This window comes from Tasmannia lanceolata, unplaced genomic scaffold (assembly GCF_043159265.1).
Source record: "Tasmannia lanceolata isolate RefF3 unplaced genomic scaffold, GAP_Taslan_0.1 ptg000005l, whole genome shotgun sequence".
In the NCBI taxonomy this organism is placed as follows: Eukaryota; Viridiplantae; Streptophyta; class Magnoliopsida; order Canellales; family Winteraceae; genus Tasmannia; species Tasmannia lanceolata.
This window is the reverse complement of record NW_027518682.1, coordinates 20,953,751-20,979,625: the sequence shown is the minus strand read 5'-3', so window position 1 is coordinate 20,979,625 and position 25,875 is coordinate 20,953,751. Positions and strand designations below refer to the sequence as shown.

Below are 25,875 nucleotides of genomic sequence, written 5' to 3'. Positions count from 1 at the left end.
GGCCACCAAAAACATGTTTTTAACAATGGCGGTAAGAGATGAGGAAGAAAAAGAGGTGAGAGCAAGAGTATCTGAGAAGACTGTGGAGGGGGATTAGACAATAAGTTCTTCTCCCAACTCAGATCTTTCATAAATTTCTTGTGAGTTTCGAATTAAAAAAACGGGGGGGGGGGGGGGGGGGGGGGGGGGGGGGGTCTTTGTGTTGATTATATGGTCGTCTACAAAAACCCATTTATAACCTCGGAAGAGGCTGCAAGAGGAATGTTAGCATGGAAGGTCTAGGTTAGGTTTGAGAGAGTTTTTGGCCCCCCTAATCAGAAGGCCTTCTGCTTTGCCCAAGTTCGTCTCGATGAGTTTTTTAGAGGTCGCAAGTGAGTGTACGAAATGATGAATATCTTCACTATAGGTTCATTTTCTTAGGTATGGTTATCCTAGGCGCTACTCCGAAGCAGTGGAGTCGTTATTATTGAATATGGCTCCCCTTAGCTTGAGAAACTCCAGTCTTTAGGGAGATTCCCCTCTGTTCAAGTATTTATCCTTCGACAATTTGGAGGGATTAAGATTTCTTTTCGTACAATTGGGGAGGACGTATGAATATAGTTTTTGGGAGGACTGCCATGGGGTCTGGAGATTTGTATGAAGCAGTATGAATTGACGGGGTGGATGAGCTATTCCCTATTTTGATGTATTTATAATTACTCTTTACTTTTCTTTTGACTGGTCAGGAGCATGCTCCTTGCCATAATACTATGTAGATGCAAGACGGGACCTCTGGTCCCCAATGCAACTTTCATGGTCTAAATATAATTTTTCATTTTTCAAAAAAAAAAGATCCTAAAGAAAAACCTCACACTTTTGGACTAAAATATCCTCTAACAACTTAAACTCTCTCCACACATAAAATTTTCGTCATACATGAGTGGGGCCTATTTAAAACGCATAGAACTCTAAGAACTTAAGTAATTTTGATGGGAAAAGACTGTGGCACCCCTCTTATAACTTAAGGGACTTAAAAGACACCTGAATGACACATAGAAATTAGAATATGAGCCCTAGGATGGTCCCCATCATACTCCCCCACTTAACAAGATTTGACCTCATCAAACACTCGAATTCAGAACATGGTTTTCCCATCTAAAGCTTGATTCTCCAAACTTGCAAATCCAGAACCAACAGTTTTTTACATGGTCTGGTCAGAACCCATATTTTTTTAACACATACAAAGTGAATCGATTCATTTAAGAGCATCATAGAGCAATGAACGTATAATTGGTTCCAAGGCAAAAGTAATAATATGGTCTTTAAATGGATAACTAAACATCACAAAGAGCGAGAGAGAGAGAGAGAGAGAGAGAGAGAGAGAGAGAGAGAGAGAGGATCAATCTTCTTCTTCGGCTTCATTTTCGGCAATATTGAAACATTGCAGCTCATACATGTTGAGATCCTTGTTAGAAGAAGTGAATCACAGCCATACATGTGCTTCTTCGGGTACATCTTGGTTAGGTATGTCACTTTTTTTTGGATGGTCAGAACCCATTTTTTTTAACACATACAAATTGAATCGATTCATTTAAGAGCTTCATAGAGCAATGAACATATAATTGGTTCCAAGGCAAAAGTAATAATAAGGTCTTTAAATGGATAGCTAAACATGAGAAAGAGAGAGAGAGGACCAATCTTCTTCTTCGGCTTCATTTTCGGCAATATTGAAACATTGAAGCTCATACATGTTGAGATCCTTGTTAGAAGCAATGACTCACGGCCAGTCTCTCACATTGTGCTTCTTCAGGTACATCTTGGTTAGGTATTTCAAGTACCTCTTGGAGATGGGATTGTTGGAGGTGACGGATTCCGTGATACGCAAGATGGTGATGGAATCTCCAAGGGCTCCAGCCTTTGCGCCGACTTTGAACCTCTCCTGCAAGAAATTCTCCAAGGATGTGATGTCCTTGATCATGTCCCTGTGGGCTTCGCGCAGTCTCTCTCTCTCTCTCTCTCTCTCTCTCTCTCTCTCTCTCTCTCTCTCTCTCTCTCTCTCTCTCTCTCTCTCTCTCTCTCTCTCTCTCTCTCTCTCTCTCTCCAGAACTCACATGATCAGTGATGAAACACAAAGAATAAAAACACAGCCAGCACCAAAACCTAAGAAGTGATGCCACAAGTTTTATTGGTGGCATAAACACAGAAAGCATATTGAACATTTTTTCACTGTTGTTGGTTCCTACATTAAGGCAAGCAAAAAAATGTATGCATTTGTAGCAGCCTCGTGAATTTACTGATTTGCAGATTGAACTAAATTTGCAAATATGCATAAATGCTTTTTGGACTATCAACCCCGCCATACATGTGTTTGACAGGGGTGCTTAAGCACTGATTTCTTTCCAACAGATTTTAAAACGTGGGTATTTTGACCCGTAACTACAAACCCAAGACAAAACTCGATTTTGCCTTGGAGAGTTTTTTATTGACTCAAAGGAGTATTTGATTAACTCAATAGGGCCAAAATCAAGTTGACTGGGGCCAGTCATGGACTAAGTCAATGAGTTTTTGAGAAATAGTTTTGACGAATTAATTTTTCGGACGTTCATCAATCATATGGAATCGGCACTAAGCATGGGATGAGATCCAACTGTATGGACTAATGATGGATTAGCAAGCATACAAATGTGCCACTTGTACGGTGACGTTCAGCCCAAGATCTCTTGGACTGCTGAGGTCCCCATAAGTCCATAACAGAGCTTCAAAAAATGTGATCCAGAAACAGAACAGTACAAGATTCCACATATTATCAACACAAGTTCGGGACAAGTATTACAGAAATATAGTCACCGATACATGTAATGTGACTATACATGTACACGCTAAAAAAAGAATGGCATCCATAAAATCCCAAGGACTCAACACAGTATAATGTCTTTTCACATGCTGTAATACAATCTCATGCTAGCAAGACATAATAAAGAATGTAGATGAAGTCACTAAGTCAAACAATTTCTGCACATGCTCAAAGTAACAGCGCAAATAAAAACTGTAAGAACAATGTGAAAAGGTGAGAGAACAGTTTAAATTCAACATCTGAATTTTAGATATTGTAAATGACCTGTTGTTCGTAAAGCATTCAAAGCCATAAATATCCAAAACTCCAATTTGTATCCTAGAATCAAGGTCCTGCCCAACAGACCTATTAATTTTCTCAACCAACCTGAAACAAACATTAAGAATAAAAGATCTGTTATTTCTGATCATGGCAGAAAATACAATATAAAAACTCTTGAAAAGCAATGAGAACATATATACCAGTCAAATAACCGAGAATAAATGGTCTTTGCTAAAGCATCACGACTAGCAATGGCAGCATTACAATCAAGAGCTTTAACAATACTTCCTTCACGAGTCTGTATTGAACGTGTGCACAGTGTTGCAAGCAAAAGGTTTGCATCGCACCTGAAGAAGAATTAAAATAAAAATATAAAAAATTATCTGGCTGTGTAGATTAGCGAAGACCAATAGCCACTGACCGAAAAGCTTTAAATATCTACAAAAGGTAAAAGCACCTAAATGGAGTGGTATAAAAACAACACCAGTCATTGTCAAGCAAGCAATGGAATATTAAATAAAGAAACAGAATGAGCCAATTCCAAACCGTAGAATAAAAATACTGAAAAAAAAAAAACAGTAAAAAGCAATGAAGTGTTGAAGATGCCTAATGGCTTCCACTAAAAAAAAGAGCAATGAAGTGTAGAAGATGGCTTATGGGTTCCATTAAAAACTATGTACCCAGCAAAAACTAATTAACTCAGCAGAGTTGTTTGTCCACACGGATAAGTATTAACTACTCGATTGAATTGACAACTGACAGAAACTATAGGTAAATAACTGATAAACAGAGATTTTAGTAATCGTGTGTAGGCCAAAGTGAAATGCTAGCCCAAGTGCCGGTACAAAAAGATATGCCCAGTCAAGGTTGTGGGCCCAATGTGTATTCTTCCCTCTACTCATCTCCTTTTATATAAAATAAGAAAAATACAAAAAAAAACCAAAAGGACTAAAGATCTAATCCTATCTTAATGAGGGTCTCAGTATGTGAAGTAAAGAACCTGAAGGAACACTGATTTATCTAGGGCACTGCTTCAAAACTCCACACACCAATCATTGACTTGCCCGAGCCGACACCCGTTTACCTTGGCTGAGTTCTTGTATGATACCACGTTTTGCCCTACCAAGTCAATCAAATCCTTTGACCCTCCTAAGTTATAACTGCGTCAACTGAGCAGTTGGCCTTGCCGAGCCAAGTCAAAAGGATTTGCTTTGGACCCATTTTGTCTTGCATCAGCGTTTAGAAACACAAATGTAGCGTGGACTATCGTAGCCAAGTTAAAAAAAAGAGAGGTCCACATGTTGAAGCATCACACAGAGAAAACGGAACTTTGCACCATGCCAAAGGTGTGTGGATGTATAAATCAATTTAGGAAACACTCAATACCAAATAAATTTGAGTTCATAAAGAAGAAAATAAAAGGATGGACCAGACAAGGAAAAAGGAACTGAGTAGAACCGAGTAAAATAAGAACATCTGGGATACAGAGAGCAACCTCCCGTCTTAATTATATCAGTTCACAACATTTCAAGGAAAAAAAACTGAGCAGTGTTGAATAATGTATTATGGTAGTTTAGACATTACTTGTAGTAGTTAGGGGTATTATAGTCATTGTACATTGTTGCCCTAGTTTGGGCCTATATATACATCATATTCATGAGGAGCTCCCTAGTGGAGTCTACTCTTCTTCTTCCTGTCTCTAACCCTAGCTCATTTCTAACATGGTATCATAGCAAAGATCCTAGGGAAGCTGGAAAGAAGAAGAGTTCCTCTATCATTCACGTTAGGGCTGGACATGGTTCCGGTTTTAACCGAAGAACCGAACCGAACCGGCTGCTTCGGTTCGGTTCGGTTCGGTTCTGGAACTTCACGGTTCGGTTCTGGGTCCCGAATCTGGGAACCGATGGCTTTCGGTTCGGTTCTGGGTTTGGGGACCTGGAACCGAGAACCGAACCGAACCGACAATTATATTAACTATTAGTATTAAGTGGGGGGTGTTGATATCATTTTTAACTTTATAACAAATTCGTATGACAAAAGGGGCTGCTGATATCATTTTTAAGACAAAAGAAATTAAGAAAAAAGAAACAAGAAAAGATAAGAAACCAGATCTTTTTTGCCTCCACTGTTCTAACCTAACGTAACCCTAGATCGTTTCTGCCTCCACTCCGGCATCAATTGCTGCCGTGAGAAGATGAAGAAGAAAAAAAAGAAGAAGAAGAAGAAGAAAAAGAAGAAGGTATGTATTAATCCCTCTTTATCCCTCTTTCAATTTCTGTTTTCTCTTTCTTCTTCAAGAACTTTTTCAAAGAATCAAGGTAAGTTTCATAGTCCTCTGCTTTTTTACTCGATTTTTCACATCTAGTACTTGTTTCCTGGCTGATAAATGGATCTTGTACTCTGATTTTTATTTGTGGTTTTTTTTTTTTTGTTGTAATTCCTTTTTTTTTACTGTTCAACATTCATATTTCTGGTTTTGATTACATTTGGAGGACTCTGATTTGGTTTGTGTACTAGCAGAACTGTTCATTCATGGATTTGAGATATATTTTAGTCGAATTTGCTCCGAAAATGTCTTTTTGGTAGTGTCTCATGTTTGTTCTACCTAGGGTTTCTGGTTTTGATAGCATTTGGAGGACACTGATTTGGTTCAGTGTTTAGTATGAGGATGTATTTCAGAATTTTCAGGTTCACTTGGTTTAAAAACCAACCATTTTTTTTTACTGTTGCAAACCCAGAACCGAACCGAACCAGAACCGAATTATTCGGTTCTGGTTCGGTTCGGTTCCAGGTTCACATGGTTCGGTTCTGGTTCCAGAACCTGGGAACCGACAATAGGTGGTTCGGTTCTGGGTTCACCCCAGAATCGAATCGAACCGAACCGAACCATGTCCACCCCTAATTCACGTCATCTCATTCTCGCGCGTCTATTTCCCTCCCTCCTTTTTTTAGTTTGAGTTTCTCGGCAAACCCTTCTCTTCTTTTGTCAAAACCCTAAAATCTCTCTATATCTCCCTCAAACTCCCTCATTCTCATTTCCCTTCACTCGCCCAACTCTCGCTCTCGCTCTCTCGCGCAAGGTTGGGTTGCCGAATGGAGTGTTGTCTTGTTGTCCTCCATCCTCATCTTTGTTTTTCTCCCTCTATATATGTTGTGGTTCATGTCTTTTGTCTTCCTCTCCAAGGTGCCCAACAAATGTTCGATGAAATGTCCGAAAGAAATTTTGTGCCATGAAATTCTTCTTTTCGTTTCAAGTTGAAGGCCTTCGGCCTCAACTTGAGAGGGAGTGTTGCCTTGTATTGTTTTTCTTGTTGTCTTGTATTTTTTTCTTGTGGTTCTCTTATTTATTGTGTTGATGTCATATCTTTCTTTACATTGCCATATCTTTCTTTACATTGTCTTCGATGATTGCTTTATATGTCTTTTATGTAGTTCTTCAAGGCGCACACCAAGTGTTTGCCCAAGTGTCTAAGAGAGGTGTAGTGCCTTATTTGTCTTCGTTTCTTTGTCTCCTTCAAAGCGCACACCAAATGTTCAATGAAATGTCTGAGAGGTGTGGTGCCTTGTTTGTCTTCGCTTTTCGTTGCAAGTTAGTGGTATTCGACCTTCAACTTGAGGGGGGGTGTTGTCATGTTTTCCTTGGAGTTATCGCTTTCTCTTGATGTTGTCTTTTTCTTCGTATTTTCTTTTGGGAGAGTGTTGATATGTTGTCTTTTCTTAAGGGAGAGTGTTATCGTCTTCTCTTTATGATCTTCGTCCATCCCCTTGGTGGTTAATATCGCCTTCCTTGTTGTCTTTTCTTGTCTTCTCCTGGCTTATGTAGTTTCGCCCGAGGGGGAGTGTTGTTGTGCTCCCTAATCAGTCTTTGTCTTCTCAGCTTTATGCCTTATCCCCTCTTTTCCGGGCAATGGCTTCCATATCCATCGTTAGTTGGCTCTCTTACAGGCGACGGTCTTTTCCCATCGACGTCACTTTTCCGGGCGATAGTGTCCCCATCATTGGTCGGCTCCTTTTCATCCGACGATGTTCATGCCGTCAGCCATGTCTCCAGGCGATGGTTTCCCCATCGTTGGTCGGTTATCTTCTCCCTCCTTTTCCGGGCAATGGCTTCCATATCCATCATTGGCCGGCTCTCTTACAGGCAACGATCTTTTTCCGTCGACCTCTCTTTTCCGGGTGATTGTTTCCCCATCGTTGGTCGCCTCTTTTCAGGCAACGATGTTCATGTCATCAACCTAATCTCCAGACGATGGTGTATCCATCGTTGGTTGGTTTATCGTTTCCCTCCTTTTCTTCTTGTCATCAGGCGACGATGTTCATGCCGTTGACCTTGTCACTAGATGATGGTTTCCCCATCGTTGGTTATCTTCTCTATCCCTTCTTCTCTATACATCATATTCACGAGGGGCTCTATAGTGGAGACTTCCCATCTTCTCTACTCCTCTTCTTCTTCCTCTCTCTAACCCTAGCTCATTTCTAACAAGTAGAATTGGGGATGGTGAAGAAATTATACAGCTTTTATATTTTTCCATCATGCATTAACCCCATTTGCTGCAATAGGCGTTTAGCAAAATGAGACTACATTTCACATGATAGCAAGGGCATAAAGGAAATTTAGAGACCACACTTGTAGCATTTGAAATCAAAGAATAATAAAGATTCATACAAGACAACACGTATGGTTGGGAACTGGAAGCCAATGAAAACATCCGTGTGTGAACATTCAGCTCTAGAAAGTGGGAAATGGGTAAAGCTCTAAAATGGGGTCGGGCGACCCCTCAACATATTGTATTCCATGTATTTACCAAATGCATCTAACACCTTCTTGATGAAAGAAATCTATTACAAAACAAAGCTTTCTAATTTATTGAGCAGAAGCAATGAAAACTCAAAAACCTCCTCACACAAACATTCATATCTCGAAAGTTGAAATGGACAGAACCTGAAATGGGGTCGAGTGACCCTCAAAATATTCTATTCTATCTACTTACCGTAACTAATGCATATTAGGACTTATAGAGGCAGAGAAGTATGAATTTTTTAAAAAAAATGAAATATGCATATTTTAAGTTACAATTAGTGATTTAACATCTCTATCAAAAAGCGAACACCAAATCTCAGTTCCAATGGTGTCTAAATGTTTCTAGTGGTGAGACTGTACCATTGGTCCCTTTAATATGAATCTGCTTAATAGGTAGCCGAATTGAGACTTGAAACTGTCATATGAATCTGCTTAATATGTTGGCGAATTGAGACTTGAAACTGTCACTTGAAATCTTAAAAAGTATATAGACAATATTTTCCATTTCGACCTTAGTTGTAACCTAGTTTGCCTTTGACGTTTGAATTTATGTGAATTGGAAATTTAAAATTCCATCATTTACGTTGCTTCCAGAAAAACATAAATGGTGATGAGAGAGATTGAATTCTGGATGACCCACAGCTGAGAAAATGGAGTAGAAGCAAGGCCTATAAAGGGTTTCAAACCTTCTACAAAATCTAGTAAGTTAACAATTGGTGGCAGGTGGCTCTTTAAATGCAATTGCTTCAGGAACAATGTGCGGCATGGGTCCTCAAGGACTTGCACAGATTGTCAATGAAACTCTAAATGTATCCAAGGTTTCAAATGTTAATTTCGTATGGACTTCAGTCCCCATGAATGTGGAAGTACTTTGTGGATGTCCATGGAAGACTATGGAAATCTTGTAAAACTCATGGAAGTTTATAGTGCATGGAAACGATGGAAATTTAAGATGAAAATGCCAAAATAAGCACAAATAAACACCTACAAACCATCGCATAAACAAGACAACCAACCATTATCAAACACCTAGTGACATGTGTTGCCGCGCATGTCTAGAATAGTAAGGGTCATTCTAGAAAACGCATGTCTGGAGTAGTAAGGTTCATTCTAAACATAGATAGTTCACATATTTTGAAAGTGAATGTCATTAATATTTCATGAATATATGTAACTTTTTGGTCATGTAGTGCATCGCAAGAAATCAAACTTCGCTCCCAAAAAAAGTCTACACATGTCGATGAAGTTTAAAATCATGGATGTATCCCCAAACATTGACATGTCATGAGACATTTTGATGGAAGCAAATAACGTAACAAACAATCAGGCTAGAGATAATACAACGAGATGGTTAACTATAGGGCAAATTCTATCGGCCAGCGACTCCTCTGAGTTTCCATAGTATTTTTGAGAATTGAGATTTCCTTTCATTGGTATTGGGAGGAGATCCTAATAAGCAGGTGCAAAAAGAAGCATCTCAATCCTAGGTGGGGACCTCCCCCTCTTGAGTTTTGGAAGCTTTACTTCGATGGAACGAACATTCGCAATCCGAACCTGGTTGAAATTGGGGGCTTCTTAGGAGTTCTAAGAGTGAAGTTAGTTGGACTTTTTTGGTCCTAATGGAGAGAGAGAGATTTAATGAGGCGGAGATTCTTGCGCTCCTTAGTGGAGCCTGGCAAGCGGATCAGACTCAGCCTTGATCAGCTCATACTGAAGGAGATTCCCCGAAAGTGATTAATTGAGTGAGAGATGGAATTTTCTATCTATGGAGGTTTGCAGGTGCTATTGAGAAAACTCTTGAGTTGATAGCGCAGAGCCGACGACAATCGATCATCTCCCTCCTGAGGATTTCTATTTTTGTTTTTTCCATCGCTTCGTCTACTTGTTTGTTTTTCTACTTTATTTTGGCTGTTTTCCTTTTAAACTCATCAGTCTTACTGTTTTTCTGGCTTTCAACTAATGAAACCATTCTCAATAAAAAAAAACTATAGGGCAACACTACCCCACTGGTAACTCATTAATTCTTTCTCTTATAGAAGTAGAAGTCATTATTTATCAGAAGAAAAGCACAACCCAAATGGAAAACCATGGTTATGGAAGAAAGAAATAAAAAATAAAACTGCCCAACAAAACATGTAAATTTTGAAACATAAGCTGCGACTTATGATGCAACCAGCACAGCCCATGCATATAGCATAAATGATTAATGTACAAAAAATCCAAGAATAAAATACAAATACACTACACATAATCAGAGTTCGAACTTCAAAGGGCCATAAACAACAAGTGTCACTTTCATATTACCCTGCTAAAATCACTTACATGAATAAATTAGCAGCCACCTGAAGATGAGATCTAGATTTCTCATCCTTAAGTGCTGATGAATCATGCTCTTTGCCAGGAGAAAATTCGATGTTGCCCAAATGGAGAATGGCAGCCAAGGTGCGGAATATGGCTTCCTAAAAAATCGAAATAAGTGAGACAAAGGTAAAAATTTATCACTAAAAAACAATGAAAAATGACCAACAATTATAACAAAATTATAAAAGTACCAAAAAGTTTAAAACCTGTTCATCAAGGCTTATGCCAACTATATCCATTGCCCTCCTTGTTTTTATGTATTCCTCCGCACTGTTTACTCCATCCAACTCATAGATTTTGCTTTGATTTAGATAATGGAAGTTACTTGGATGGCCTAGCTTGTACTTCTCAGCATCCTAAAGTATAAGGCAGCATGAAGGCTAAAATCGGTAAGCTTCAAAATCTTCCATTATGATAATATGACATAACATAAGGTGCAACCTAAATCCCACACTCACCACTCTGCAAGATAGAAAATGAATAACAAATATAAAACGAGAAACTAGAGCAACCCTACAGCAATTAAAAATATTTAAGAAAAAGAAGGGAAAGTTGCAACAAAAGCACAGATGCTTAACATAAATCCTATAAAGCAAGCATAGATGGTAACAGAAGAGCCACGAATTAACCCCTCGCTATACAAACCCTACAAATTATTAACCAGACTCCAGAAGGTATTAGCTAATGTGCAATGGGAACCGTCTATATCATTCGCATTGCTAGGATGAAAAATGAAAAAGGGAATTAGGGGAGAAGTGGAGAAGTGGAGAGACCAGAAGTGCAAATTAAGATGTCATGTAACATCTCTGAAAGTTCCTCATCGACACTAAGCCAACACCTGAATCTGATAAAATTTATCACCACTTCGAAAAGAAAAAAAGATAAAACAGCATCCTTATGAAAAATTGAGTTTCACTTTCAAGACATGAGTACATGAAAACTATTATTCACATAAAAATGTGGCATCCCCAGTACTGCATTTGCCACTGTAAACAAAGTTTTTTTAACTTGGAAACCTGAGTCGGACTCAAAGTCGGGAAAGAACCAGGTCCAAGTGATTTTGAAACTTAAATACTTACTATGTTGACTTTTTTCAAGATAAAATTTAGGAAAACTTTTCATTCAATCACTTAATTGAACAAAGACACCATTCAACTCAATCGGAATTTGATTTAAGTCATGTTGTTTTAGTTTTAGAAGTACTTAATCAAGTTTCTAAACAGTCTGCGATGTTTAAAAACTCATACATAGTCATGTCCAACACAGAACTGAGTTGACTCAATCGAGTCAGTGATTGACACGACAAGTTTTTTATTGACTCAGGTCAAACAAGCTTTTCATCAGCCTAGAAGGGTTGAAAGCAATCTACTCAGATGAGTCAATGATTGACCAGGTGAGCTTTTACCAGAATTCCAAAGCACGGATGCTGGCCAAAATGCGGCCAAAGCAAATCCAAAATCCCAGTTGACAGTGTGGCCCGACGTAATAGAGACACAGTACTCGGTGGACACAGCCAAGTACTCGGTTGACGTGGTCATAACTCAGGACAGTCAAAGGACTTTTGATAAACTTGGTAGGGCAAACACGGAATCAGACAAGAACTCATAAAGGGGAGTCAACTCGGCGAGTCAACAAAAGACTCGAGAAGTTTTGAAACAGTGGTTTCACGCACACGCGCGCGCACACAGAGAGAGAGAGAGAGAGAGAGAGAGAGAGACTGTCTGCAATTGGAACACAATTAAAAGAATATAGACAAAGCAGAGCACCAAGTGAGTTTTTACAAATTGACTGTCTGAGATTGGAGCATAATATACAGAATATAGACAGAGCAGACAACCAATATAGACACTAAATAGGCCACCGGAAGCAAAAGTTCAACAGAATCTAAAGTGATGTAGTAGCATGCATAATCCTCAAAGCAGTATATCAGCAAATCATTATAACTCCATTATGACATATCACAGCAGAAGCAAATAACTCTGCCACCAAGATATACTAAAAACAAGAAAGAGTTGTGAAAAACAGAATGCCTACACATACCTACAACAAACATTCTAGTAAATAAGAGCGTAGGCTATTCCTAATATGGCAAGTTTCTAATTGAAGTAGCTTTCATAATCAATCTATCCATTGCCAAAAATCACCTCCCCGTCAAATCTTAAAATCGGTGTTAAAAAACAAGGATACGGCGTAGAACGCGGCCAGAGAAAAATCCTTGTCGACTCAGGACAGACGCGGCCAAGAATGCGGTTGAAGCGGCTGAATACTCGGTTGAGATGGCTGAGTACTCGGTCGACGCAGTCATAACTTGGGAGATTCAAAGGAATTTTTATTGACTCTCTAGGGCAAATACGGGTGCACCGCAATGCGGAACGCGGCCGAGGTAAAAGGGAGTCGACGCGGACGCAGGAGAGTTTCAAAACTATGCTTGAAATGGTATAAATTTATTTACAAAATAATTGTAGATACAAATGTAGGGAATAACCAAGGTTTTAAATTTTGAGAAAGAAGGTAGAAGTCTACCATTCAAAAGAAAGGTAGAAGTCTAAAATCTATAATCATCCACACTCTCCCATGCATGTGTACAGCATAATTAAAGTGCAAGCTTTGACTACCATTCAAAAAAAAAGAGTGCAAGATTTGAAATGTAAACCTTCCCAGAAGCACATAACTGATAGAAACAATGGTAATTCCTTTCAGGATCAGTTATCTGCACAACACGAGACCGTTCCAAAAGGTAGGTTCTAATCGCAGCACCAGATATCCTACCATTGGCATCGAACTGGATCTCAACAAACTTCCCAAAACGACTGCAGAAAATACACAGTGGATAAGAACCAACCAAATAAATTATGCAGGCTAGCAGGTAAATGGTTGTAAATCATAAGACAAGTAAAAAGAAAATAAAAGAAAAAATGGAAGGAAGATGGAGATACATCCCACATGGCACATGCAAAACAAATTTGCAGATGAAGAATGTCCGGAACCGTAATGTGGGAATGAAGTTGCATTCAGAAGAAAATGTCAAAAGTTGGTTTAGACAAAATAGAAAATAAAAAATCGGGATCTAATATTCAACAGGCAGAACACTTGAAAAAAGATTATTTTCCCCTAAAGATAATTGGATCGGGAGGTACCAAAACCTGTTATAGAAAACTTGTTGTCTCAACATTCCCGGGCAAAAGGGAATTGGAAAACATAAAATAACCCGGCCATAAGAAAGAAGGCTACATAACCATTAGGACACAAAACCAGCAGCACTTATCGAGTAACAGATGGCAACTATATAATCATAATATTTGAAAATATTGAAACAAGAAAACATGAAGATTAACAACTATGAATATTATATGCACCATAAAAGGTTAATACATCGCTAATTTACTGTAATAATATAGTGAATCGATAAATTTTTAGTGGTACAAAACTCTATAGAAATGCATTCTTCACAACAAGAACATAAAAAAATGATGATAGTCATTAGCACAGCAGCCAAAATCGGAAGTAACTTTGAGAAGTAACTTAGTTGAAGCGGGAAGCAAGGGCAAAGGGAGCAAACGGGAAAGCTACGAGGAATGGGGTGAAAAGCGTAGTGGAAACTGAACTTGAGATGTGAAGGAAGCATCATTGGAAGTGCACAATATAGGTATAGGAAATGATTAGTTTACAATAGTTACGGAGAGAGTGAGTGTTGGCAGGGGTTATAAGTTATGTAAGACTCCGCAGTTGATAAGGGTTACAAGTTTTAGGGATTTGTAGCAATATAATTTTGAATTTTAGTTATTTAAGTTTAATGTTAAACTCTATTCCAGAATTTACCCTGGCAAATTAGGATAAGTTTTTGAAGGAAATTTTATTAAAGTTTTATTTCAAACTTTAAACAATTTCTTAAAGTTGCTTCCCAAAAAAACAATTTCTTTAAGTTTTAAATAAACTCGTTTAGAGTGTATGTAGGAGTATTTCTAGGTCTGAAAACATCGTTATGCATTACCAAAAAAAGAGCAAAAAGAAAGTGATCCAACATTAATAAAAAAGTGAAGTCTTAATTAAGAGGAAGGGATCCTTCAAAAACTTTAAAAGGACGGGTGATGGAAGCGAGTTCCTGCTAAACTTTGGAAGCGAGAAGGGTATAGCTTCCCAAGCGAGGTCGGCAAATAACCTATCTGATCAATTGGCAAAAGAGGGGGCATTCTTGGAATCGACCGTTATAATCATACCCGACTTTCATTTGGAGGATGTTAATGGGTAGTTTTGGATGTATTCTTTTTGTTGCTCTATGCTTCTGATGTAATACTTGATGGTGACAACTTGTCCCTGGCTTGTAATTTTCATCGTTAGTAATGTATGGTCATCTTTTAAAAAAAAAAAGCTTCCCAAGCGAGCTTTCTACCCTCCTAGGGAGCTTCTAGAATCTACGGTACTCGAACTATCAAAGTTAGCAGCCCATCCATGAATCATTAACAATCTTAAAATATGCTTTGAAGTCAAAAATTGTAATAATAGTAGAAGTAGCATTTATAGTAATAAGTATCTAAACGAAAATTCGCTGCTAGTAAATTTAATATGGAAGCCAGTTCACAAAAAATGAGAATTTAATATGGATGTGAACTAGTGTCTAATAAATCCATTTTAAGCCCAGTACAGGAAGAAAAAACATGTGAACTTTGGTTGAGAAATAAACTATCAAATAAAAGAGTATGTAAGCCAAATGGCACGTACAACAATGGCAAAACCTTAAACAAGAGAAAGCACAAAGAAAAAATAACAGAATCATCAATTGAACATATGCCAAATTAGGTGAGTAACACCTTGAATTATCATTCCTAATAGTTCTTGCATTACCAAATGCCTCCAGGAGCGGATTTGACTGCAAACCACAGAAAGCAAACCCGGCAAAATTAATTTTCAACCAAACTTTAATCCTAAGAGATAACCAAATTGAATCTAGTGCAACCCTTACTTCAAGAACTTGCTGCTCAACTGTTCGATCGTCACCAGAAGCCCTGCCACCAACGTGAGTAAGGTACTGCATAATCAGCTTTGTTGTCTCTGTCTTCCCTGCCCCACTTTCTCCACTGACCAATATAGACTGGCTTCGAGCCTCGCTCATCATAGCTCTAAATAAAGAAATCCAAACAGAAGCTGGCTAAAACACTGTTCCAAAAACGGAAGTTATATATCATAGACATTATTGAAATTTCCATACAAACCTCAAACTGAGTAACCCACCTGTATGATGCATCAGCAACTGCAAAAACATGCGGACTCAGCTCTCCAAACCGAGCTCCTTTATATTGCTCCATCATGTGCACGTTATAAAGATGAGGAAGCTTTGTAAATGGGTTGACAGCAATCAAGATGCTTCCTGTGTACGTCTATCAAAGACATAGATAAACACATTTATGTTTAGTTGAATAGATATTAGAATTTCAAACTAAAGTACCTCAAGAGGGCAATATCCAATAAAATTCAAGTATGCAAACCATGCTACCAGTGACTACTGCAGGAAACATTTTAGATGCTTGCTCAGATCATGCACCAACAAATATAAAATTACTCTGCAAAAATGAGTGGCGAGGATTATCCGTCGCAAAAATGAGAGAGGGGGTAAATATGATAGTGGGGTCCGTTAGAAATGCATTAGGGTTTTTCTTTATTTCATAGGGTTATTGTCGTCTTTCATTTTCTTTTGGGGGCTGAAGGGCAGTTTTGTAATTTTGTAGTATAAAGATATAGATTAATTAGGTGTTTAAGTTCTCTAGGTTCCCTAAAAGTTGTAGTGAAAGTACTAGTTGCTTTGGGTTTTTTAGTAAATCCAAAGTCGTTAATTGTGAAAGTTACTAGCCACTTTGAGTCTTTTAGTATTTCAAAGTTTTTTTATTCCAAGCCTGTATATAAAGCCTTGTTTGTAACCATTTTAGAGAATACATAAATGAAGAGTCGATAAAAAAACTTATGTTTGAAATTTTGCAACTTGTGGATGTCATATCCCTCACATTGATGTGATGCCTTGGGGCCCTTGATAACCATTTCTGTGATGCCTTAGATCAAGTTGGTGTGACTCCAACAATCTACCCCCCTATCTACTATGCAGTGAGGATAAATACAAGAGGGAAACCCATTTGGGGTGAAACCATTTCAGAGGAATCCACTTACCCTGTGTTGGTTTACTCCTTAATTAATTTTCATCACTCCAAAATGCAAGGTAAAGTAAGGAAGTTTTCTGATTTCAATGATCCACTGGGGGTTAAGTTTTAGAGAGTAGATGTATAACTTTTCTAAACATTTAATTTGTCACCAAATATATTAGAGGACTATTATCATCTTTTCAATGATAGTCTTCTACCAATGCCTATCTAGGGTGAAGACTAAGCAAAGGATGTAAATTCAATCAGGCTTTATATGTGGCACACGCACAATTGGCATTGGCAACACTTGAGGTAGCCCACTAGATCAATGGAGTCGATCACCTATACATAAAAGCTTTCGACATTTTTTGAAATATATTTATACATAAAAGTTTTCGCTTAAACTCACCTATCACCTAGCAAACGGACCACTTTTTTTTTTTTTTTTTTTTTTGAAGGGGTACTGTAAAACAGACTACTGGAGGAGTAATTTGGGGAGCTATCCAGCCTATCAAATTTACCTAAACTTTTTCTCCAAACTCTACATAGAATATGCACTCATTTGCAAGTTCTATAACTACTAAAAGTCGCAATCCAACAATGCATAAATCAATAGAAACGAACTGTAGAATCAACAACGAATTAGGTCAGAAACGATTCATAAATCACTCACATATATCTCATTAAGAACGTATCTCCTTGCAATGTTATCAAGAACTCCTGGCTCATTCAAATACGTCAATTTTGTCATGTCATCAACACCGCCATGATCCGCGTCTGTGTCCCTGGGAAACAATTTCCCAGGAGAAGTTGAAATCTGCGATCAAAATTGAAACATAAAATTTATAAAAATGAAACAGAAAGGCTGGAAAAAAAAAAACTCTTTGAAATAAATCAAAACAGAAAACGAGATCAAAACGGTCAAAATACAAACATTTACCTTCTTTCCAGAATCCGTAATAACGCGGACGAGTTTTTCGGTGACATCGATGACCTCGGCCCCCACCCACGCAGAATCCCTATCTTCTACCCATACCTTATAACCCTTGCGAATAATCATATTTGCGTTCTGCGAATAGCAAAGAACGAAAAAAAAAAAACCCTAGAATCTCTGTCGATTAGGAAGAAAACCCTAGAAAGCGTCGAGAGAACGAAGATGCGGAGGTTCTTACGGGTGATACCTGGTGGATTTTCGACTTCCCGCTCTAACACATGGAAGATGATCGTCAAAAATCAAATCGGCAAAATGCCCTTTTTGACATGTATTTGTATCGTAGCGGTACTTGACAGGGGTTGTGGGAATTTATTTCTTTAATAGTTTTAGCGTGAGGATATTTTCACCCCCCTCCCGCACTACGCATGCGCCCCTTGTAACGTGATTTGATGTCAAAAAGCGTTGAAGTTGCCCTCTGTTCACCTCAAATCACGTTATAAGTGTGGGGCGCATGCGTACTGGATTAGCGTGAAAATATCATCTACCTAGTTTTAGTCTATAGTTCCGTATCATGTTCAAGTTATAGCGAAAGTTGTGTCGTGGGCATCGCCACGCGGTTACTAGTTCCTACACGAGGCACCATTGGTTCGAGCTTGAAATGGGGTGGAAAGAAGTAAAGAACCCCGACTGTTGAGAGTATTACGAAAATGCCACGACAGTTTTTAACGGGACAAATAGTAATTTTGTCTGTCTTCAAAATTCGGTGCTCTTCTCTAGATGGCTAATAAACCGAGATATTCCTCTGGTTAGCTAGATTTCTTTTTTCTTTTTTTTTTTTTGGGGCAAGCTGGGTTAGGCAGGACCCCGACCAGATGTATTAACTAAAAAAGATATAAATACAAGGGGCCACAAGGGCAACACAAGCACAAGGCCAGACAAACATAAGCAAAGGGACAGAACTGTCCACATAGGGAAAAGATTACATTCTACAATAGCTGACTCCCAAGGCATCATTTTTAACGAGGTTCATCAAAATATCAGACCTCTGCTGTGTTGGGAAGAATTTTGATTCCTTTCAAATGGCAGCCATGTTTAGAGAGATAGTCCGCCGGTTGGTTTGCTTCTCTCCATTGGTGCGACACTTTCCACATTTCAAATGAAGTGAGAAGATCTTTCAGTAACTCGAGAGTGACCTTCTTCTTCCAAGGACAATTGCACAATCCATAACTTTATGATATCCATAGACCTTGCTAGCTTCACTCCTTCCAGGATGGCTTCAAGTTCGAGCTCCGAAATAGTTTATGGGGCCTTATTCCAAGAAAACATTACCAAAATATTACTAGCACTGCTTCGGATGAGGCCACCAATACTACCTGGTCATTGGCTAAAGAGGCATCAGAGTTTAGTTTAGCCATGTCCTCTTGTGGAGGATCTCATATGCAATGTCTTGACGATTTTTCTTTGCTAAAATAGGGGAGACCAAGGATATTTGAGATCCTTATGTTCTTTTCCGATGGGATACCGTGGAGCTCCAAGTACAGAGTTCGGAATTTGATGATATCCAAAATATCTTTGAGCCTCTTTCACGATATGTGAAACAAAAACAGGGCCTCCTCCCTTATTAAGTAGTTCTGAGGTGCTGTCTAAATGTGGAAAACATTTGTGCTTTCTCTGGGTATTTCCTGATCCTGTATTCCAGCTTTTTTTTACCTTTCTTATAAAAAGCTTTACCTACTCCCTAAGCAGAGATGTACACTTTATACAGGTAGTGGGGTCATGTATACTCATGAGATGGCTTTTTTTTTTTAGTAATGAAAATTTTCCATTGCATCCAAATCAATCAAGATCTAAGTAGTTATTAAGTAAACTATTATACTTCTCGCATGCAGTACCCGAGTCTTGCCCACGGGTGGGTCTTGCAGTCAAGCTGCCCTCTGCCTTTGCACTCGAGGGTCGATCTCTTGCTGCTTATGGGTGGATTTTTCCTCGAATATTCGTTTGTTTCTCTCTTTCCAGAGGTGATACACAGTAGCACTAAAAGGCTAAAAGCAATTATGATGGCTCTGGCAATCTGGCCCTTGCCTTTGAAGGTGTTTCTCAGCCACTCTTCTTCTTTCTGGAGACCACTATTTGGTTTTCTTCTATACCCAAACCTCCAAAGAATGGATCTCCAAACACAGTTAGAATAGGAACAAGCAAAAAAAGGATGCTGGTGACTTTCCGGTTCAGATCTACACAGGGAACAGGTTGAGTCTCTTTGGGAACCCAAGAAGAAAAGTCTGTCTTTTGTACTCAATCTGGATTGAATAGCTTGCCACACTACTGAGCAATGGCGAGGAAGATGACCAGGAAACCAAAGAGAAGAGTACCAAGGTACGTGCGGATTGCGGTTTCTGATTTCTTCCCAGGCACTTATGAGAGAAAAATTGCCATCAGTTGTGAGCTTCCAGATGGGATAACTTTGGAGCTCCTTTGTGAAGAGACCAGAATGTACAATCTGAGTGAGCTCTCCATATGGACCAGAGTTCAGGACTTCTTTCCAGTCGGGATCATTACGGATATCATGAACAGATGCATTCCTTGGAATGTTTGATAGCATGGTGCCTATAGGTGTTTGATAATCCACTGGCCCATCAGGGTGCCATGGATCCGTCCAGAAATTGAGGTCCCTTCCTTCACCCACCAGATAACATATTTGTTTAAGACCAAGTTATGGAGGAATGCTAAACTGAAGGCCGCCCTTACAAAAACTAGTTACAAGAACGTCCCTATGGAACCATCTTACCAAAGTACAATACTGAAAAATATACAATTAAAGGAATAATCAATAAGCGAGATGGTCCAAGGGAGCCTCCTTGTATCTAATTTTATGAAAGGGCGTCATTTAGTTTAGCATTTCTCTATAATCACGAATACATGTAGCCTTATTTGGTCCAAGGGGGCCTTATTTGAACCATCTTACCTGAGTACACAAATAATGGCACGGTGAAATACATAATTAAAGGAGTAATCATTTAGTGAGATGGTCCAAGGGGGCGTCCTTGTATCTGTCTTTTTGCAAGGTCGCCATATAGTTTGGCAGTATGCATAGTTGTCCCTTTAATTGTATATTTCTCTGCAATTTTCATGAGAAGTTATGAACACTTATTCATCATCCCAACCTTGATATTTGATCCAACGGCAGCATAGTTTTTCATATGCTGTTGTAGGATCAAATATCAAGTGTGGTACTTCCATTGCACCACAACTAAGTGGTTGAACACCCATTCATCATATAATTTATCCATTGTCATAATTTTGTGCCCTAAACTTTATTGACAAGGACCAATGGGGTGCCCTTTGTGGTTGGTTATTGCAATTGCACCCTTATGTTTGCTGAATTCAATTTTCTGGGTACAAAACCCATATGCAAATTCACAAACTAAGATCACAAGAAAATATTTTCGCTCAGGTTCTAGGAGCACGCAACTTCTTGAATTAATTCATTATGACCTCTGTGATTTTAAAAGTTTTACTACTAGAGGTCGGAAGTATTTAATCACTTTTATAGACGATTTTTCAAAATATTGTCATATTTATCTGTTAAAATCGAAAGATAAAGCTTTTGATAAATTTAAAATTTTCAAGAATCGTGTTGTAAATCAATTGACCTTAAAAATTAAAAGATTTAAAAGTGATAGAGGAGGAGGGTACACTATGACAGAGTTCAAGGAATTCTATGCCGCTCAAGGCATAATACTTGAAACTATTGCTCCTTACTCGCCTCAATCTAATGGCATAGCTGAACGAAACAACAGGACGTTAACAGAAATGTTAAACTTTATGTTATTGACAGCTGGTATGCCTAATTGTTATTGGGGAGAAACAACTTTAATTGTAAGTCATATTCTGAATAGAGTACCACACTCTAAATTAACCTCCACTCCTTATGAGTTATGGCATAAACATCTTTGTAGATTTGACGCTCTTAAGACTTGGGGCTGTATTGCTTATGTGCGGATACAAGACCCTAGGGGACCAAAAGTGGGGCCTAGAAGCAACACTTGTGTAAATTTAGGTGGTGCGGAGGACAATGCTGTTGATCGGTTTTTTTATGTGACTACCAATATGGTTATAGAATCTAGAGATGCAGTATTCTTTGAGAATAAATTTCTAAAAGATCGTGGTCTGACCATATCAGGCTATACAGAGATGATTAATGAATCACATGTAGAGTCTGATCATAATACTTCTGACACTCGTCCCATACTGATTTATGAATCAGAACTGTTAAGAATATCTACAAGAGATCGAGTAACCAAGAACTTTGGTAAGGAATTTGTGACCTACCATTTAGATAATGATCCATCAGCCTATAAGGAAGTGATGAGATCTATGGACTCTTTGTTATGGGCAGAAGCCATTGATGATGAAATGAGCTCTCTATTACAAAATAAAACCTGTCAGCCAGTCGATTTGCCAAAGGGGGCTAAGACTGTGGGCTGTAAATAGATTTTAAAGAAAAAACTTAATTCTGACGGATCCATAGCTCGGTATAAAACATGTTTAGTAGCTAAGGGCTACACTCAAATCAGTAGAATAGACTACTTTCATGTTTACTCACCGGTCTGTCATTTGTCTACAATAAGAATTATTCTTGCTTTAGCATCTATTGAGCAGTATGTTGTTCATTAAATGGATATAAAGACTTTCCTTAATGGAGACCTACAGAGAAAATCTACATGAACCAACCTGAAGTGTTTATCATAGAAGGTTTGGAGAACAAAGTTTGTAAGTTAAACAAATATTTGTATGATCTTAAACAAGCACCTAAAATATGGCATCAAAAATTCAACAAGATAGTAAAGAGCTTTGGTTTTCAGACCAGTTACTCCGATAAATACCCTTACTTTCGTTCTGTGTCGAATAAGGTTGCAATTATTTGCTTCTATGTAGACGACATGTTAATTCTTGGTTCCGATTATTCTGTAGTGAGTGACGTGAAATCAATGTTGGCTAAAAAATTCTACATGAAAGATCTTGGCGTGGTAGACACCATTCTTGGTATGAAAGTCAGTTTTGACATGCAAAGGATCACTCTTAGTCAGGCTCATTACATTGAGAAACTACTTTCTATATGGGGATACAGTGAATGTAAACCGATTGACACACCATTTGATTATACCAACAAGCTGAGACCTAATGAAGGAGCCAGCGTGAATCAGTCGGATTATTCTAAATTGATTGGTAGTCTCATATATGCGGTGAGTTGCACTAGACCAGACACAACCTTTACAGTAAGCATGCTGAGTCGTTTCGCTAGTAGTCTTGTCCATGAGCACTTGAATGTCCTTATGAGGCTAATGAGATATCTTAAAGGTACTCTAGGTAATGCTATGTGTTATAGTGGACATCCTCCTATCCTGGAAGGATATTCTGATGCATTGTGGGGCTCAGATTTAGGAGACACTAAATCTACCAGTGGCGATATATTTACACTGGGTGGAGCAGCTGTTGCGTGAAAGTCAAAGAGACAGACTTACATTGCTCTGTCGTCTATGAAATTAGAACTCTACGCTCTAGCTTCTGCAGGAGATGAAGCATAGTGGATAAGAGATCTGATCATGAACGGTCAACTGACCCGTTTAAAGATTAATTCTTTAAGTGTGTTATGTGATAATCAAGCTACGATTGTAAATAACTCACTCTTTAATGGTAAGAGGAGACATCTCAGGCTGAAACATGCCATGTTGAATTTTTTTCTAGAACAAGGTAGTATCACTTTTGTTGATGTGCGATTGGAGGATAATATGGCCGATGCTCTCACAAAGGGACTAAACAAAGATCGAATATTCAAAACTGTGGGGGAGATGGGGATAAAGACTGTATAGACAGGTATTAACCTACATCCATGTAATTTTGAATTTTCGATTCTCCCTCTATTGGCTAAGATAAGCACTTGCTATGTTTCAATGATGATTACAGTTTTTTTGTGTTATTTCACATTTGATGACATGTCATTTTTTGAGAAAGCAAGCTTGATGACACAACTTAACTCGAATTTGGATAAGATGACTGTAACATTCCAAATAAAAACATGGAATGGTTCTTTGCAAAATAAATTATTTAGGTATTGTTCTTGTATTAAAACTTGACAATTGCTTATTGATACTGATATTTGTTTTTCAGCAGATATGATATTGTACTAAGTTCTTCCGGTAGACCTATATTCTTTAGTGTTCTACATAAATTATTGGATTCATTGTTTCATGAAATTCATATTTGGTAATTTACAGGGATCATGAAATTCATATTTGGTAATTTACAGGGATTGGCAAAAATGGAAGAGCTCGCCTCGATTTAGATCTTGATAAGGATGATTTACTTGATGAATGAATTCTTCTAGAGCTGTGGGGGACTATTACTTTTTTTTTTAGTTGAATAAATAGTTCACTTACATGTGAAACTTCTTTGTTTGAGTTTAGATTATTTATAAAACTCTTGGTTATTCTTAAAAGTATTATTGTTTTCTATTGGATTATGGATTTTTTTTTATATTGTGATATAGATGATTCAATATTTTGTTTGGACACTACACTATCTATCTTTTGGTTTGTGCTATATGTAGAACATAGGAGGAGATTGTTGGGTTTATAGTATAACCCTATGTATGTTATAATATAAGCCCAATAGGATAATGGACCGGTGTAGTGGGCCTACATGGGCTAGAGCCCATTAACCTGTTATAACCCTAGTGTATTGGAGGCATCGGTCTAGGTATTCCAAACTATATACATAAGGTGTATTGCTTTAAGCAACCTTGCTGGCGGGGGTTCACAGAGCATGGCAAGAAGCATCATTGGGATGCAAGCCAGAAAGAGGATGGAGGCCTTGGAATCAAGTTCTTGAGGGATTTTAGTAATGCTTTTAGAATCAAGAGTATCTACAACTTGCACATAGAGATGAATCTTTTTTAGTGAATTCATAAAGTCTATATACTAGAAAGAACAAACTTTAACTTGTTGAATGGAAAGCATGGGATTCCAGACAATGGAAGGACATGTTGAACATGGAATAATAGTGGTCTAGTAGTAGTAGATGGCTCATTGACAAAGGTAGTGTTGCTTTCTAAATTGACAATTGGTCATGTTTCCTCTTATAAATTTTGTTACTAATGCGGCTAATTTAAATATGATGCTCCATGCGAAGGATGTGACAAAAAGCACAGGTGAATGGAAATCTTTCTCTTGTGGGCAATAATATTCAACAAGGAGTCGTGGATATCGTCAACACTTCCACGATGAAGCTTTCTGGTCAAGAAAATAAACAGATTTGGTCTCTCGATGACTCAAGTAATTTTTCACGGAGTCTGCATGGAATTTGGTAAAGCATAAGGGGCTAAAAAAAGGTTACAGAGCTTCATTTGGAAAGATCATCCGACTAAAGTAATCATTCGAATATTTTTTCATGAAAGCCACCCCGGTTGATAATAGACTGAAGGAAATTATTATATTTATTCCATCCATGTGTACTTGTTGTGCCAGCCTGAATGAATGGGATTTTGACCATGTTTTATGGATAGTGATATGGCTAGCCATATGAGGCTATTTAACTTCATACTTAATTGGTTTGACTTATCTAGGAGGAAAAGTAAAACATCTTATTGGGACTCCTTTGAAAGTCATACCATTCACCATAACTCGTGAGATTTGAAGGGAAATATATTCTCGTCACATGGAAGGTATAGACAAACCTATAAATATTATTATCAACTCAATTATGGTACGGGTAAAAGTTCTTGCTAGCTCCTTTAAGCATTCCATAGATTGCTCACCGATTGAAATTTGGGCTCATGGGAATATCAATCTGACATCGGTGAAAATTCTAAGGAAGTGTTGAGTGAAGTGGACTAAGCCAAAAAAGAAAGAGTGCAGATTGAACATGGATGGTGCCTCCAAAGGCGAAATTGGCATATCAAGTGGATGAGGAATCATAAAAAACTATAAAGATGACATTCTATTTGTCTTTTCTCGTTTTTAAGACGATATCACTGCCCCCTCAGCAAGAGTTTAAAAGTGTGTTAGTTGGGCTGATGTATTGCAAAGTAGGGGTGGACATGGTTCGGTTCTGAGGGAAACCCAGAACCGAACCACTCTCAGTCGGTTCTCAAAAAATAGAACCAGAACCGAACCGAACCGAACCTGGAACCGAACCGAACCAGAACCGAATTTAACCGGTTCGGTTCGGTTCGGTTCTGGGTTTACAACAAGTGAAAAAAATGATTGGTTTTATGTGAGCTTAAGGGGGATTTTGTGTGAGCAAAAAATCACCATTACATGATTTACAATTTTACACCCACAAGTCCACAACTGTTATATATCAAATGACTTGTACTAAACACTAACAGAGTAACAGGCTAGGGGCAACAGGCTGTTAGTACTTAGTAACAAGTAACAACAGTTTTATATGCAAAACAACAAAATGCCTCATACTAAACAGTACACTAACAGGCTGTTAGTAACAACATTTTTATATGAAAAATGCCTTGTACTAAACACTAACAGGCCTCATAAGTGTT

General features: G+C 38.2%; 1 protein-coding gene across 4 annotated transcripts in view; it reads right to left on the bottom strand.

Annotated features, from left to right (window-relative positions):
- Positions 1-17,749, bottom strand: part of XI-I (myosin) — a 60,700-nt gene extending 42,951 nt beyond the window's left edge. The window contains exons 1-11 of one of the 4 annotated variants that reach the window (XM_077380239.1): positions 17,557-17,749; positions 17,325-17,453; positions 17,058-17,201; positions 15,486-15,631; positions 15,217-15,373; positions 15,065-15,123; positions 12,910-13,066; positions 10,463-10,612; positions 10,218-10,354; positions 3,295-3,441; positions 3,098-3,199 (exon numbers count right to left, since the gene is read on the bottom strand). In XM_077380239.1, the coding sequence (XP_077236354.1) occupies positions 3,098-3,199; positions 3,295-3,441; positions 10,218-10,354; positions 10,463-10,612; positions 12,910-13,066; positions 15,065-15,123; positions 15,217-15,373; positions 15,486-15,631; positions 17,058-17,201; positions 17,325-17,444 (1,319 nt within the window). In that variant the 5' untranslated portion in view covers positions 17,445-17,453; positions 17,557-17,749. Of the gene's footprint in view, positions 1-3,097; positions 3,200-3,294; positions 3,442-10,217; positions 10,355-10,462; positions 10,613-12,909; positions 13,067-15,064; positions 15,124-15,216; positions 15,411-15,485; positions 15,632-17,057; positions 17,202-17,324; positions 17,487-17,556 lie in introns of those variants that run through there. The other 3 variants (XM_077380241.1, XM_077380240.1, XM_077380242.1) reach the window with 3 other exon arrangements.
- Between the last annotated feature and the right edge of the window lie 8,126 nt (positions 17,750-25,875).